The 16,687-nt window shown below is 47.4% G+C and overlaps 1 protein-coding gene across 1 annotated transcript in view; it reads right to left on the minus strand.

Annotated features, from left to right (window-relative positions):
- Positions 1-13,381, minus strand: part of MIEN1 (migration and invasion enhancer 1) — a 36,675-nt gene extending 23,294 nt beyond the window's left edge. The window contains exon 1 of the mRNA XM_086924359.1: positions 13,147-13,381. Coding sequence (XP_086780485.1) covers positions 13,147-13,175 — 29 coding nt within the window. The 5' untranslated portion in view covers positions 13,176-13,381. The remainder of the gene's footprint in view (positions 1-13,146) is intronic.
- Positions 13,382-16,687: the final 3,306 nt, after the last annotated feature.

Here is a 16,687-nt window from a genome sequence, read left to right on the forward strand (position 1 = left end):
GCCCCTAGGGCACTTCATCGGGTGACGCCTGAAATGCTAGCCCAGGCGGCTCTTGATCATCCGTGCCCTGTGACAGGAGACCTGGAGAGGTATCTTGAGACCTTGAAAGCCTGATTAATGGATAGGCTGAACGACTTAGCCCCTGAGATGGCCCCCCGACTAACATCAAAGCGGGTCTCGGCCCCTTGGTTTATGGAAGCTCTTTAGGCCTCTCGTCGGCAGTGCAAGGTGGCGGAAAGGGCTTGGCGATCTCAATATGATTCTATGGCCAGGCTCGCCTATAGGGCAGCGGTCAAAGCATACCACCGGGATATTCTCCTTGGAAAGAAAGATTATTTGGCAAGGAGGATAGAGGCCGCTTCAAACTCCTGTAAAGAAATTTTTACGATCGTTAGGGAGTTTACTGCCCCTCGTTCTAATTCAACCCAGGTCACTCCCTCCGAGCCGTGGGTCTCTGCCCTTGCTGATTTCTTCCCCACCAAGATCAAACTGATCCAGGATTCCTTTCCCTTGAAGGTGGTTGAAGTACACCCTAGTTTTGAGGACGGCCCCGCTTTGGTGGCCCCGGTGGGTCCTGTTCTGGCACATTTTCCGCCTATCTCAGCCATGTCTTCACTGGCACTGATGGCCAATCTTAAATCTGGGTCGCCTCTTGACCCTTGTCCGGCCAAATTTTTGGCTAAAATGGCGGAAGTGGTGAACCCGCTGGCAAATCCGCTCCTGAATCTTTCTTTGAGTCAGGGAGTGGTACCACAGGTCTGGAAACAGGCGAATGTTATCCCCCTCCTCAAAAAACCTGGCCTTGATCCTGAGGTTTTGGCCAACTATAGGCCTATTTCTCTTCTCCCGGCGTTGGTCAAGATCTTGGAGAAGCATGTACACACCGTCCTCTCCAATTTTCTGGAATTGTACAATCTCCTGCACCCCTCGCAATCTGGCTTCTGCCCCAATTTAAGCACCGAGACGGCGCTTTTGGAGGTGTCTGAAGCCATTAAAGAGGCACTGGACGAGGGAGGTAAGTCTATGCTTGTAATGCTAGACCTGTCGGCGGCGTTCGACACCGTCCCCCATGAGGGTCTCCTCGCCAGACTTTATGAGATCGGTCTGAGGGGGACGGTGCTCACTTGTTTTAAATCTTTTTTGGCTGACCGTCGTCAAACGGTCTGGGTCCCACCTAGCTCTGCCGTGATGCCGCCTTTGGGAGTCGGAGTTCCGCAGGGCTCTGTGTTGAGCCCGACTCTTTTTAACATCTTTATGACCCCTCTGGCGGCACTGGCGGAGTCTTTTGGGGCCCAGATCGTTTCCTACGCCGATGACACCCAGCTCCTCTTTACGTGCAGGAAAGGTGAAGATTTTGATGGAGAGAGTATCCGTGAGTCTGTTTTCAAATGGTTCCAGCTTAACTGCCTCAAGTGCAACTCAGACAAATCTGAGGTACTCTTCTTCGGCTGTCCATCTGATCCTGATTGGCAGGAGTGGTGGCCGGTCAACATGTTCCCTCCAGTGGGTTCGTCCCAGCTGGCAAAGAATTTGGGGGTCAAGATTGACAACGGTCTGATGTTAAGATCTCAGATCCTTGGCCTTACCGGAACATGCTTTGGCCTCCTTAGGATGCTCCATAAGTTCCTACCGCTGCTCTCTGAGGAGCACAGGAAGACGACGGTGCAGGCCTTAATAGGCTCAAGATTGGATTACTCCAACGTCCTGTATCTTGGCCTGCCGAATATCTCTTGCAGCGGCTGCAGGTGGTCCAGAATGCGGCAGCAAGTGTCATTTTTGGTCTACACAGGCGTGCCAGGGCCTCTGGCCTGCTGCAGTCGCTGCATTGGCTGCCTACCCGTAAGCGGATTATGTTTAAGGCTCTGACTTTGGCCCATAAGGCGCTTTATGCCTCGGGAGCTAAATATCTCCAGAAGAGGCTTGCCTTTTACCACCCGGCCAGATCCTTGAGGCCTGAAGCATTGTTCTTCGCTGTGGTCCTACGAGTTAAGAGGGCCCGGATTGGAGGTCACTCTTTTAGGCTGCTGGCGCCACAGCTCTGGAATACTCTGCCCCTAGCATTACGTTCTACCTCTAATCTGTTAAACTTTAGGAAGGGCCTTAAAACTTGGCTTTTTGCCCTCTAGGTGGCTCTTGTTCTTTTTATCTTTGGTCTGTTTTTTTACTGTGTTGTGTTTTTATCTTTTACTGGTTCGTCAATGAAAGCGACGGGACACTATATGGAGTAGCCGAGCGCTATAAAAAAAACAAATAACATAACATCATGACTATGCGAGGCCCATGCCAGATAGATCTGTTTGCATCTCGGCTCAATGCCCAACTTCCCCTGTTCTTCAGTTGGAAGCTGGATCCAATGGCGATGGGAACGGAGGCATTCCTACAACATTGGGGGCAACAGAGGAATTATGCTTTTCCTCCGTTTGCACTGATTCCGAGGGTGGCGGCCTTTGTCCGTCGTCAGAGGGCTTCTCTAGTGTTGGTGACTCCGTTTTGGTTGTCTCTGTCGAGGTTTCCCACACTGTTGGAGTTAACTGTGGACCTTCCTTTCAGGCTTCCAGTTTTCCCTGACTCTTCTCCAGGACCCAGTGGGGGCGTGCCACCTGTTGGTCTTGCAGAACCAGTGGACACTGATGGTGTGGACGCTCTCAGGAGACATGAGAGCATGGCAGGCCTTTCACAGGCGGCTGCCAGCTTTATGCAGCAAGCGTGGGCTCCTTCTACCCGGAAACAATATTCTGCTTCATGGAAGAGATGGGTGGGTTGGTGCCTTCCAAGACAAGTGGATCCGGTGGGATCAAATATAACTGAAGTTTTGAATTTCTTGTCTGAATGTGCTGAATCGGGCCTGGCGTAAAGGTCAGTCAATAACTTCCAATCCGCAATTTCAGCTGGACATGACCAGGTTGATGGGAAACCAGTGGGGGTGCATCCCCTGGTTTGTAAGTTACTTAAGGGTGTGGCTAACCCTCCTCGGCCCAGGTATTGCACTTTATGGGATGTTACTAAAGTTCTCTCTCTTTTGGAATCCTGGCCCGATAATGGTGATCTGTCTTTGAAACAGCTTTCTGCTAAGCTTATAATGTTACTGTGCCTCATATCATGGCGTAGAGTATCGGATGTTAGAGCCTTAGACTTAGCTGGTAGGATGTTTTCTCCACAGGGTGTTTTTTTTGTTATTACAAGACGGACTAAGACCATGTTTCGTTCAGTGGAGTATCCTGCTTTTCCACATAATAACAAATTATGCGTATTACAGTGTTTGAAATGTTACGAAGAACGTAATATTGCACACAGAGCTGAACCTTTGCTTATTTCTGTTCAGAAACCTTTTAAACCAGTCGCTGCTGCTACCTTAGCCAGGTGGGTAAGTTGGGTGATGTCAGAGGCTGGCATTGACATTTCTGTTTATGGTGCTCATTCCGTTAGGGGAGCCATGGCCTCTAAAGCATAGTTGTTAGGATCCCGTTTGGAAGACATCCTCAAGGCTGCTGATTGGTCTTCTGATTCAATGTTTACAGTGTTTTATAATAAACCTATTCCTCATGTTTCTGATGCTGTGATTGATGAGCTTTGAACCAGCATAATCAGAAGCCTCCGGTACTGCCATAGAATACAAAATTTTCTAGCTATTGCGACAAGAATGTTAGATTCTATTAAGGACACAGAAGCGAGGTTTATCCCACCCGTTGGGACAGTTATGCAACTGTAAAGTTGTTTTGATGTTATGTTGTTTAACAACTTTTATGCCTACCCAATGAGAAATGAAGTTGTGGGCTCCCTTTCTCAAACTTGTTTTTCTGTTTTAGGAAATGATTCTAACAAGAGTTGAATGTCTACTTTGGATGGAGCTACTGTACCTTCTTGACAGAAGAGGATTCCTTTGTTGGTTATGGATTATTTTCCGTTGAGAATTCCTACAGGAACTGTTCATCTCTCCGTTGAGAGTTTAAGACTTTGGTTGTTCTTATTGGACTGACTCGCGCAAAGAAAGAGGAGGCCAGATTAGTGTCTCTCTACTTTGTATGCTAATGTATGCTGTTATTGGCTGTAATGATAGAGGCGTGGTTCAAAGCCTCATGGGTATTGTGGTTTTTCAATACTGTAGTTTTACTTTCATTGGCTGCTGTGTTTTGCAGTAAAGAAATGAGAAAGCATAATCCTTGCCTCCGTGTCCTTAATAGAATCTAAAATTCTTGTCGCGATAGCTAGAAAATGTTGTATTAGCAGTTTGAGCTGCATTATAAAGTGGTGCGCGTGTAAAGCGCTCCAATGCCTTCGGGTTGAGTTTGCAATATATAAATGTACTTCCCTTTTGTTAAAAATAAAGGGACTCAAAAGAGCTTCTTTGCGTATTGAAATTGCTATAAAATGTAGAAACGTGTATAGTCACTTCTACTCGTGCTCTCTTTGTGCTTTGAAACGAAATATAACAGTCCTGTCACGCTTCTGTTTTGAAACAGTTGAGTTTTTCTAAACTCGCATTTATTTATAACATCTAACCCTCAAACTATATTACTATTATTGAATATTTCTACAGTAGGCTATTTTTGGGAAGTGGAATCCGTAAGTTGCAGGTTGAGCTGCATTGTAAACTGGTGCAAGTGTAAAGCGCTCTAATGCCTTCGGGTCCACTTCGTGCTATATAAATGTACTTCTGTTTTGGTGAAGATAAAGGAACTTAAAGTACATTATTTTTTATTCAAATTGTTTGCAACTGAAATCTTTCATAAGCACCTGTACATGCGCTCTGTTTGTGCCTTGGGAATAAATTAAACAGTCCTGCCACGCTTCTGTTTTGCAACAGTTGATTGTTTCTAAACTCGCATTTATTTATGACGTTTAACCCTCCAACTATATTACTATTACTCATTATTTCTACAGTTGGCTATTAATTGGAAGTGGAATCTGTGATTTGCAGATTAAGCTGCATTATAAAGTGCTGCACGTGTAAATCGCTCAAATGCCTTCTGGTCGAGTTTGCTATATAAATGCACTTGTTTTGTTAAAAATAAAGGGACTCAAAAGAGCTTATTTGCATTTGTAAATTGTTTGAAAATGTGAAAACTTTTATAAGCACCTCTACTCGCGCTCTCTTTGTTATTTGAAACTAAATATAACAGTCTTGCCGCGCTTTAACTCCCTCCCCTTCACTCACCACAGAGCGCGTTTTTTATTATTTATTTTCAGCCCATGCCACTCTTAGATGGAAAAAAATAACAGCACCCTAGCATCTTAGTTAAACATTACCGTTTTTTGTTTTTGAACATACACAGTGCGTGCATTTGGTAAGGTGCAATGTAAATTGCTAAATGCACGCGCTCTATATATTTAGAAACAACAAGCCTGGAAGGTTTAAGTAAAGAAACGAAACTATGTATAAGCTGGAGACGAAGCCTAACTTTTGGTAACAATTAATCTTCCTCCACAAGCGTGTGAATCTTGCTTGTACAGCTCCTTCCTTTGCTGGGAACAAACAACAGGCGAAACAAGGCAGGCAGAGACATCCTCCTTGATGAATGCTTTTGAAATTCCACGTGTGAACACACACACAAAACCACACACACTAACACACACACACAAACACACATTCACACATAGCCACAACCAAAACCACACACACAACCACACAAACACACATACACAATAACACACAACAACACACACAAAACAATAGCATAGACAATAGGTTTCACATATAGGACCTTATAAGTATTTAGCCACGCAACAGTTAATGTGGTTGCACAAAATATATTATGCTGAATAAATACAAACTTAAAAAGTCCCAATAACAAGCGGACTTAAAGTAAAAACTTTAGACATGCAACAGCTGATGTTGTTGCAACAAGGATATTGTGGTACAAAACAAAACAACCATTGCCATAGCCAATAGGTCTCGCCTTGGGGACCTTATAAGTGTTTAACCATGCAACAGTTAATGGTGTTGCACCAAGATATTGTGCTGCATAACTAAATACTTATAAGGCCCCAAAAGCGAGACCTATGCTTGTATAATGTTTATGTCTCCTTCCTTGCCAGCTGGTCCACTAGTGGGATTTCCAGATATGTACATATGCTGATAACACTCAATTAGTCATCTCAATAGGAGCCAAATTCTGAAGTGCCTTGACAAAATCTTTTTAGTTGCCTCACGGAGGTGGCCAGCTGGATGAAAATTCACTGTATAAAACTAAACACAGAAAAATCAGGAGTTTTATTATTTTAACCATACTGCGCTCTGTCATGGTCAGCCTCAAATAGTGCCCAGGTCCTAGTCTACCATGACCAGTTACTATCATTTTTACTTTGTGCTTTTTTCAATTTAAAACTTTCAAAATTCGTATATCTGAATCCAATAATTGGATTCTTGTCATTTTGGTGTCATTTTATTACATTTCACTATATTTTTCGAATTTGGTTTGGAATTTTTTATTTTTTGCATTGTGACTTTATTACTGTTGGAACTGCCTAAATACTTTACACATTGTCTGTGCCACAGCTACCAATGGGGGGTGAGCTCAGATTAATTTTGTGGCGTTGAGGGTTCATGCCCCGGTTACTTACCGGTAATCTTCATTACTCCGAGTCCATGTCTTCCTCGCCACAGTAATAACATATGAGCCTCCGGCTCCACACAGAACTCCAAGTAAAATAAAAGAGCAGCGCTCTAGTCTCCCCTCCCTCCTCCAATATGGCCCCAGAGGCTTCATCCAATCCTATAAAAGGATACATACCAACCAGCCCAGCCTGAAAAACCAAGCCGCAGACATGAAGCCACCACCAGGGCCGGGAGGGAAGGGAAACTATACTGTGGCGAGGAAGACATGGACTCGGAGTAATGAAGATTACCGGTAAGTAACCGGGGCATTACCTCCTCGTCCTGTCTTCCTCGCCACAGTAATAACATATGAGCCGATACCAAAGCAATCAGCTTCATGTAAGGAAAACAGACCACCACATCAGTGCAGCGAGGCACAACAACCCAAAAAATGGACAACCTCTTAAGGCACCCCAGCAGATAAAACAGAAGAGGCAAACGAAACAGACCCCCCACCCCCAATCTGGAGGCGGTAATGGGACATGAAGGTATGCGGAGAAGACCACGTAGCAGCCCTGCAAACAACCTCCAGAGACACCCCTTCGAAAGAAGCCCAGGATACAGCAACAGACCTGGTGGAACGACCCTGAACAGGAAGTGAGGGAACCACAGAGACCGAAGCATAAGCCAAAAGAATGGCCTCCTTAATCCACCGACCGATCGTGGACAGGGAGGGTTACAAACCCTGACGTGACAACCCAAAATTCACAAACAAGTTGTCAACATTACAAAAGGAAGACGTGCGAGACCAATAAATTAGCAAGGCATGCCGAACATCCAAGAGGTGCATAAGGGACTCCTCAGCCGAGGAAGGCTCAGGACAAAGAACCGGAAGAACCACCTCAGCCGACCGGTGAAATTAAGAATCCACCTCAGGAACAAAGGTAGGATGAGGGCGCAAGACCACACGGTCCGCCAAAACCAACAAAATGGGGCAGAACGAAGGAAAGCACCCAACTCACCCATACGTCTGGCAGAGGCAATCGCCACAAGAAACACCACCTTGAGAGTCAAAAACTTCAAGTCCACAGACTCCAAAGGCTCGAAAGGAGCCAACCGCAAGGAATGCAAAACCAAAGGAAGGTCCCAAGGAGGAGGACACATGATAGGACGGGGGCGCTGGAAAGAAAGACTTAAAAAGTCGAGCAACCAACGGAGAAATGGAAACCAAAGGCAGGACATGAAATGCCCTAATGGCGGCCCATTGAGCCCGACGGGTCGAAATGGCCAAACCCAACACAAACCCATCGTTCAGAAAGTCCAGAATGTGGGCCGGATCCAAAGAATCCAACGACCGCCCATGACCAACACACCAAGAAGCAAAATGATCCCAATGCTTGGCGCAAGACTTAAGCGTAGAAGGCCTCCGGGACTGCTGAATGACACCAGTCACAGCCACCGAACAACCCTCACGCAACAGAGACTCCCGCTCAAGAGCCAGGCCTGCAGACCAGGGAACGGAACACAGGCAGAGGAAGAAGAGGACCCATCAGAGGATACGGCACGAACGGCAAGGGCCACCCCGGAGACACAGCCAATTCCCTCAGAAGGGGAAACCAAGGGCAACGCTTCCAACAAGGAGCAATCCGAAGCACCAACGACCCCTCCCACTTGATCTTCCGTAACACAGCCGGAAGTAGGGGAACAGGGGGAAATGCATACAGCAGACCCTCCGGCCAAGGGAACGAAAAGGGCGTCCACCCTCCAGGCATCCCGGCAAGGCATAATCGTGCAAAAACAACGGGTCTGGGCATTGTCCTGGGAGGCAAACAGGTCCACAATCGGACAACCAAACATCATCCGCAACCTCCCGAACATCCACCTCGTGAGAGACAAGGAACCCATGGAAGGAAACACCCGGCACAGACAAACCGCCACTGTGTTCACCGCACCAGGTAGGTAGATGGCAGACAGGGACATCAGATGCACCTCCGCCCAAGAACAAATCCGACGAGCCAGGCAACTGAGGGAGCGAACCCCGCACCCCCCTTGATGGTTCACATACGACATCACAACCTGATTGTCCGTCCGGATCTGCACGTGGTGACCCTGAACAAGAGCTGAGAATCCCAAAAGACCCAGAAGGACGGCCTTCAGTTCCTTGAAGTTGGAGGAACATGACAAAACCGACTGAGGCCAAATCCCTTGAGCCGCCGAAACCCCCAGAGTAGCACCCCATCCCAGCAGTCTGGCATCGGTAGTGACCACGCGGGTGGGAACAATCAGAAAAGGGCGGCCTTTGGACAGACGACCCTCGTCCAACCACCAACCCAGGACCCCCCGAACCTCCTCCGACATAGGAACCAGAACATCCATATCGAGGGAACAGGGGTCCCAATGCGACAAAATGTGGGACACCACCGGGTACATATGAAGGCGAGCCCACGGCACCGTCAACAAGGAAGCCGACATCAGACCCTGAACTCGCAACCACAGGCTCACAGGATGAGAAACCCCCACCAACAGGGAGCGAACAGCAGACATCAGGGACAAACACGGGGAGGGGGCAGGACCACCATCCCCAACTGAGTCTAGAACAGAGCCCCAATGAAAGTCAAGTCTTGTGCAGGAACCAGGGAGGACTTCGGCACAATCACGAGGAACCCATGACGCGTCAGGACATGGCACACCTTCTGGACATGCAACTCCGCCGTAGGAAGAGAAGAAGCAGAAATCAGAATGTCGTCCAGATAAGGAAAAACACTAACTCCCTCTCCATGTAAATGTCCAATAAGAGGAGCCAGAATCATAGTAAAGATCCGAGGAGCAGAGCAGAGACCAAAAGGCAATACCTGGAATTGGTAATGACGACCCTGTACACAAAACCGGAAAAACTACAGAAAGTCCGGATGAAGAGGAACCGTAGGTAAGCATCTTTCAGGGCTATCGATGCAAGGAAATCCCCCTGAGAGAACAGAGGAAGGATCAAAGGAAAGGAAACCATCATGAACCGTTGGTGAGGGATGAAAGTATTCACCCACTTCAGGTCCATCACAGGCCGAAGATCCTCGGTGAGCTTGGACACCAGGAAAAGTATCGAATACACCCCTCTGCCCAACTGATCGACGGGCACAGGAACGATCGACCGAGAACACCTGAAGCACCCATAGGTCCCACACAGACTCCCGCCAAGAGTCCAGGAAGCAAGTGAGTCGACCCCCACCCAGCCCTACACCAGGAGCGACCCAGTCAGGATTTGGAAGCAGGAGCGGCGGAGGCAGAAGCGCCGGAGAACCGGGACTTACCAAAGGAGGGAGCACCCCGGCCACGCCCCCGTCCACGAAAGGGCCGACCAGCCCGAGCCCTCTTCGAGGCACCAAAAGACCGCTGAGAACCAAAGGCACGGAACCAGTAAGGAAGGTCAGGAGCAAGCAGTTTACGGTCCTCCGCCGCCTCCTTCACCATGTCGTCAAGAGACGAACCAAAAAGTATAAGCCCAGAAAAAGGGATCTTCATAAGCAAGTTTTTCTGTGCAGCATCGGCCTTCCAGGAACGGAGCCACAACTGACGCCTCGCAGCCACAGAGGAGCCGGCCGCTGAAGCAGCAGCCCCCAGCGAATCAAAGGAGACATCCGACAGCAGACGAACCTGCTGCTCCATCATCGCCAGGGTAGAAGAAACATCCTCCCCCTGGTCCAACAACTCCGACAGAGACTGAAAACCCTTTAGCAAGGACTGGATAGTGTAAGAGGAACAGGCCGCAGCCCTGATAGAAAAATATGCAGCCGCAAAAGCGCGCTTCACATCACCATCCACCTTGCGGACAACCGGGTCAGCAGTAGAAGAGTCCTCCGAGACAACGGACCCATGCGAAGACATGCTCGCCAACAAAGAGCCAACCATCACGGAGGCAGGGAACTTCACCGCAAAATCCTGAAGAGGGTACCTCTTACTCAAGAAACGAGGAAAGGAACCTTTGTCCACATCCTTCGATTCATTCTCCAGGACCTTCAAGACAGAGGAATGGAGAGGCAAAGAATCCGGCTCAGGACGATGATATTGCGAAAACAGATCGCCCTCCAGAGGCACCACAGAAGCAGGGAACACCAAGTTTTTCGCGAATGTGACCCAGCACCACCTTCAGGTCGGCACCTTGCACAAAGCGACCCCTGACATCAACCTCCTCCTCATACTCTGAATCAGCATCAGCAGCCGCGCCATCAACCCTCGCCTTTTTTGGAGGAGGGACAGGAACATGACCCCGCAAAGCAGCAGAAACAGCAGAAGTTATCATCCGCTGCAAAACCTCCATGGAAGGAACTTGCACCCGAGAACTGGAAGCCACGTCCAAAGAATCAGGAGCCCCAACACCAGACGAAAGATCCATGACAGCCAGCCATGTAAGTGAAAGAAAACACCAACACAGGCAAACCACTGAACAGCCCGTTAAATTAGGACCCGAGGTCGCTAAGCCACCAAACCAAACCCACCTCGAACCCAGCCGAAGGCTAGAAATGCAGCCGGAAGATCCGCGCGCACCCAAATGCGAGAGGGAGAAAAAAAATTGAGGCACAGACCGCGCTGGTGCCTCAAAGGCGTCTCCAGCCGCGCAGATACACCATGAGGCCGGAAACCACGCCGGTGCGAGGCAGAAGGTAAGGGAAAACACAAAGAAGCCTCCGGCTCCAAGAGATCCCGCACTCGGCCGCGCAACGTCCGCTCAGCAGGACGCGCGGTCGGGAAAGGCAAGAAAAAAAAAAACCGGCAAACAGGACACAAGGCGTCCCGAAAAACAACCCAGCCGTGGATAGAAAGCCACTCCAGTCCGCTGACGCAGGACACGAGGCAGCTAGGCAATAGAAGGGGGAGACAAAAACTTTATAAAAACGAAGCACATGAAATTACCACAATAAACACGAACAGTAGTCAGCACACACTGCAAAACTAACTTCCCCCAACCACATACCACAGGACACAGGGAACTGCTAAAGCAGGAACCCAGCCCCACTCACCTGACCAGCAGGGAAAAAACACAGCACTCGGAGAAGTGCAGAAAAAAAGAACAGGCTGGGCTGGTTGGTATGTATCCTTTTATAGGATTGGATGAAGCCTCTGGGGCCATATTGGAGGAGGGAGGGGAGACTAGAGCGCTGCTCTTTTATTTTACTTGGAGTTCTGTGTGGAGCCGGAGGCTCATATGTTATTACTGTGGCGAGGAAGACAGGACGAGGAGGTAATGCCGACAAGGTTGCGTTTATTCTTTAAGGAGGGCAGTGACCCACCCCAAATAATAATCCAATTTCTTAAAATTGTGCTACAGTTATAACATTATAAGTATGTAGAATTGAGTTTGCAAAACAAAATACTCTCAAGAGTGCCTAACAAGAATCAGTACAGTTGAAACCCAGACAGCTTGTCAGAGTTGGTGGTCAACACCAAACCCTTTGCCTACTACAACAATCTGTGAGATTACAAGTAAAGAAATGTGCCTATAACCTGTAACATAATGTGATGATAACTTGCTGTTAAAGCCTACTGGCTTGAGCAAATGCTTTTTTCGCCAGGCCAACTGACTTTGTCATAACTTTGCATAATAAGCAGATCAGACATAACTTTTCCCAGTGCCCTAATCCACCTTTCCCACAAGGCAACCATCAGGCATTCACTCATAAAACTAAAACGCTAAACAAAATTACAGTTGAGTAAGCACAATACTATCTCTCCTCAGAGGGCCTAAAATTCTCAGAGAATCTCTTCAATATTCATGGTTTGCCACAGGGTTAATCAACACAAAAACTCTTGCCTACTTCAGAATTCAGGAAGATTCCATGTAACAAGATCATTGCCTTGAGACTTTGATTCAGATTAATAACAATCTGCCCTTAAGTGGATTGACGTTAACATATGGTTTTCACAGTAAAAAAATGTGGCCTGTCTTTATTGTAACAGTTCTTATTGAGGAAATTAGGCCTATAGTCAAAATCATTGGTTTCCCACCATAACCAGCTCAGTCCTACTGTACTGTGTATAAGCGTTGCCACAAGTCAAAATGTGCAATCAGAAATTATCTTGATATTTTAATTGCTGCCTGAAAATGGAAGCACGAGGAACTCTGCAGCAGGTGCTTTTCAGTCTAAAGTTATTGCTAAACACAGCGTCTACCTGGAGGTAGTTTTGATACAAACTTCATATGTGTTGAAAGAAATACAGAGCACATTAGACCATATTTTGCACATTTGCAACAGTAGAAAACATTGAATAATTGGCCAGTCTACAGGTCACCGTCTTGCGGCAAGGAGTCCAGATTTGCTCTGCCTCAGTACAAAACGGTAGTACCTAGTTTATTTTAATTTAAACTCCGCGATTAGAATTTAAAAAAAATGTACCCAAAAGAAACGGTTCTGAGACGACTACGCCGGTCTCTCAAAAGAATGAAAATTCAGCGCTCCACGCCTCGCTATCACAATTAGCCCCGCCTTATATCGCATGAACAAGCAAGTGATTGGTTGACTCGGAGACCAGCTGGCTTCAGAGTCATCAAAAATGGCGGCTAAGTGATTAGCGTCCCTGAACGAAGCAGTAGGGAAAATACCTCTCTGCTCGACTCTTACCAGTACTCCACCACCATATTGACAGGCATGTTCACGTCAGCTACCCCAGCCTCAGCGCCTTCCACTCTAACTCCAGTACAGATTTAGCTACCACAGGTGTTCAGGAAAGAAGCGTGCGTGACGTCAGGATCATCATCTGAGAGAAGTCTGCAGGACGTGTACTTCCGGCCTTTCTGTCACTGCAGAGTCACTCCCCTTCAGCAAATCAGATTTCCGCTATTACTTAGAACCGCCCCTTACGCTCCCACTGTTCTTGATTAATAGGAATACAGACTTTGTTCTGTTTCTTGTGGCAATAAATCAAATAACTTTTTGGGATTCTCCATGCTTAGTTATGTATTGCTTGACTTATAAGAAATATTTCACGTGGTGCATGCGGTAGAAAAGTGTGAAATGAAAGGAAGATGATGTCAAATGCTTCCTATTGACCCACTGCTTGTAATGCAAGACAAATCACCCGAGTGCGTACAAACACGGACCCAGGTGTAGCATGGGAGTTTGAGAAAGGTGACGACCGATCAGTAAAAGTCGTTTTTTTTAATTTAAATAAAACCTTTCACCCTATAGAAATGGCGCAGACATATGAGAGCAACTTGGGGAATGAGATAGACGCGCTCCAACGAATGGGGGCGAGAGAGGGCAACATGAGAGCAAATGGGGGCCAGAATCACATGGATGAGAGAGCAACATAGAATGCGGGGAGGGGAAAGAAGCACGATGTAGTGTCTTGCGGGATACGTTTTATTGTTCTGCCTGTTAGTACACTCGCACCAACACCCACCCATCACAGGCGTCACAAGTCAGGTGACCCTGCTAATAAAAGGGGCCAGGTGCACGTGCCCTGGGCCATTTTTAGTACCCTACTGCTGAGTGTCTCTGTGGTCATTTTGTATGCCAAATGGGCCTAGGGCCCGAAACACCACAATGACGACAAGGCGGGTCCTCCCCACATGCCCGGTCAGTGCTTAATTTGTGCAGGTGCTTTCCGGTGCTAAGCACCGGCACTTAATCTTCAGGGCCGGGTCTACCCGCGATATCAGCTGTTCACTAAATTCAGAGGGGTCTCCCTAGTAAAGAGTTAATATTGCACACGATTGTGTTTAAAATACTGAATACAGTACAAATTGAATACTGCAGCAGCAGCCCGCTTTATGAGGCATGTGACACTCAGATTGAAACTGCAGTGCCAGGGCCCCTGCCTCCTCGTAAATTACAATCAAGGCTGGGGCCTGCATGCACTGCTACTGCTGGGTAATGATTGCAGCTGAGTCACGGGCTTCTATCAGGCTGACAGCACTGCTGCTACAATGTATTCTGATGCCCGCCCCACGGCGCCGCTGAGGCGGGATGTAAAGCAAAGTCTGCCCACTGTGCCGCGGGGGGTAGGGGGGGGGGGGGGGCGTCACCTCCGGTCTGGTTGCCAGAGCGGGAAGTTTACAGAGAAGGCAGCTGGCTAGAAGATGCGTTTGGGTATAGGGAGTAAAGGAGGAAAGATGTGAAGAACTGGGGGCATATATACGAAGAGCCGTCCATCCAGACACAGCCAAAAACAAACCACATGTAATGTCGGGGCTGGAGGCGACAATTGGCAGAGCAGAGACACACATGCGGATGCCATAAATATGGGACTGGAGGCCTGGAGGCGCCCCGCTCCACGAGTTTTACGGTAGGGTCATTAACTGAACTCTGGCTACTGGTTCGAGTGACTGAGGTGTGCCGCGTTGGCCTCGCAGCGCTGTCTGCTGCTGTTCATATATTCATTTAACTGAGCAGATGGAAATTTTATAAATGTGCGTAAGTCACTGTATGTAAGAGTAACATTCACTGTGTGTAACAGTCACTGTAGTCACTGGCACTCAACTCCTCTCACCTGACCCACTCTGCTGCCAATGACGTAGGGCACAATTGCCGTGGTGTTTCTTAGAGCACTGCCGTGTTTCAGGTGGAAATGTTTGTGGCATATACACTATGAAGGTCAGGTGGTACAAAAAAGGCATTGAGTAATCAGCGCGAGGGGGACAATCCTGAGCATTAATAGACACCATTGCACTGAGTCTGTTAGTGTCTCAGCGCCAGGAGGCCCACTACCTAGAAACCCGAGAGAAGCACAACACCAGCAGGGTCTCAGCTCAGACCTCCTGCGGCACTGATCACAACAGCACAGACCTCTCCTCAGTTCACGCAGGATGATGAAGGAATCCTGACACGTTTCCAAGAACTACCCATGTGTCTTCAGAGAAACTATTCAACAAGCCCGCCTTCACCCTTCAACCAAGATCAGAGTTTCTCCCACATTTCTCGTAGGATGGCAGCACGATCCTTCTTCGACCTCTAGTGCGCACGTTGCAAACAGAGGCCCTTAAAAACATTTCACGGTTATTTTTTTATTTTGAGCCTGTGGGCAGCAAAACAAAAAAGATAGTTGCGTCTATTTCAGGATGTGTTTTGTGGTGCCCAGCACAATATGTCTGCAAAAACAAAACATGATAAAAGGACACAACTCCTCATACCCTCCACATAGCTGCCAAGGTTTCAGATTGCCATGTGTGACATTTTCATAATTTCATTGCAATTATGAGTAACATTTCAACGACTATGAGTGACACTTTCTCGCAAGCAAAATCAAGCCATGAACATGAGGGAAACTACATATAAATATCAATAATTACACTTATTTGAGTAGAGAGGACCTCTAAAAAGATCTTAAAACTACTACAAAGCACCATAAATGGTAGGGCATTAACTGGCTGTGTGCCTGCAGTTTCAGTAGCAAAAGGCAGGCAGGCACTGATGCTGCTCTGAAGATGTCATTGATTTGATCATTCATGAGCACGCAATAGCCTAAAAAAACAAAGCTCATAGCATAGCAAGTGCAATTGAGAGATTATACCCTAAATCGGGATTCTCTGAGACTGGCCAAACTGAAAGAGAAACTAACTTTGTTTTTAATTTATGTTCTAGAACTCACCGACTAGAGAAAATGCTGAACATTTAACACAGCAGACACGATCGTAAATGCATATATCTGCTAAGGCGCCACTTTCAATACTGGGAGCCAGGAGCCCAAGTGCACTCCGAGGGTAGAGGGAGTGTAGTTATGCCCCTGCCACCCCCTAAATAGTCCCTAGATATTAGTGCACATTGTTATTACAGCCTTTGTTTCACCCTGTGTTATACAAGTAAAAAATAATGACATGCATATTTATAGTGCTGCAAGAGGCCGGGACTTCGTAGCACTTAAAATACATGTCGCTAATCTCCAATGCATCAACCAGGGTTCAATTCTGTGTCGCGCAGATAGCAGGTTGCTTAAGTTTCTTTACTCTAAATATAGGTAGAGACCTGTATATGCCCCACTACGAGGCTAAGACAATCTAACAGGAGGAGCATTCTACTCTGTGACATCATAAACCATGCACAAGATCACACAATCGGGAAAAGGGCAATACGGGATAGCAGATAGTTATGCGTTTGCTATTCTAAAATTACATCTCAGATTACTCAGCACAACAAAAAGGCAGTGTCCCCACAACTGTTCAAT

The sequence above is a fragment of the Lissotriton vulgaris genome, chromosome 5, assembly GCF_964263255.1.
Source record: "Lissotriton vulgaris chromosome 5, aLisVul1.2, whole genome shotgun sequence".
Classification (NCBI taxonomy): Eukaryota; Metazoa; Chordata; class Amphibia; order Caudata; family Salamandridae; genus Lissotriton; species Lissotriton vulgaris.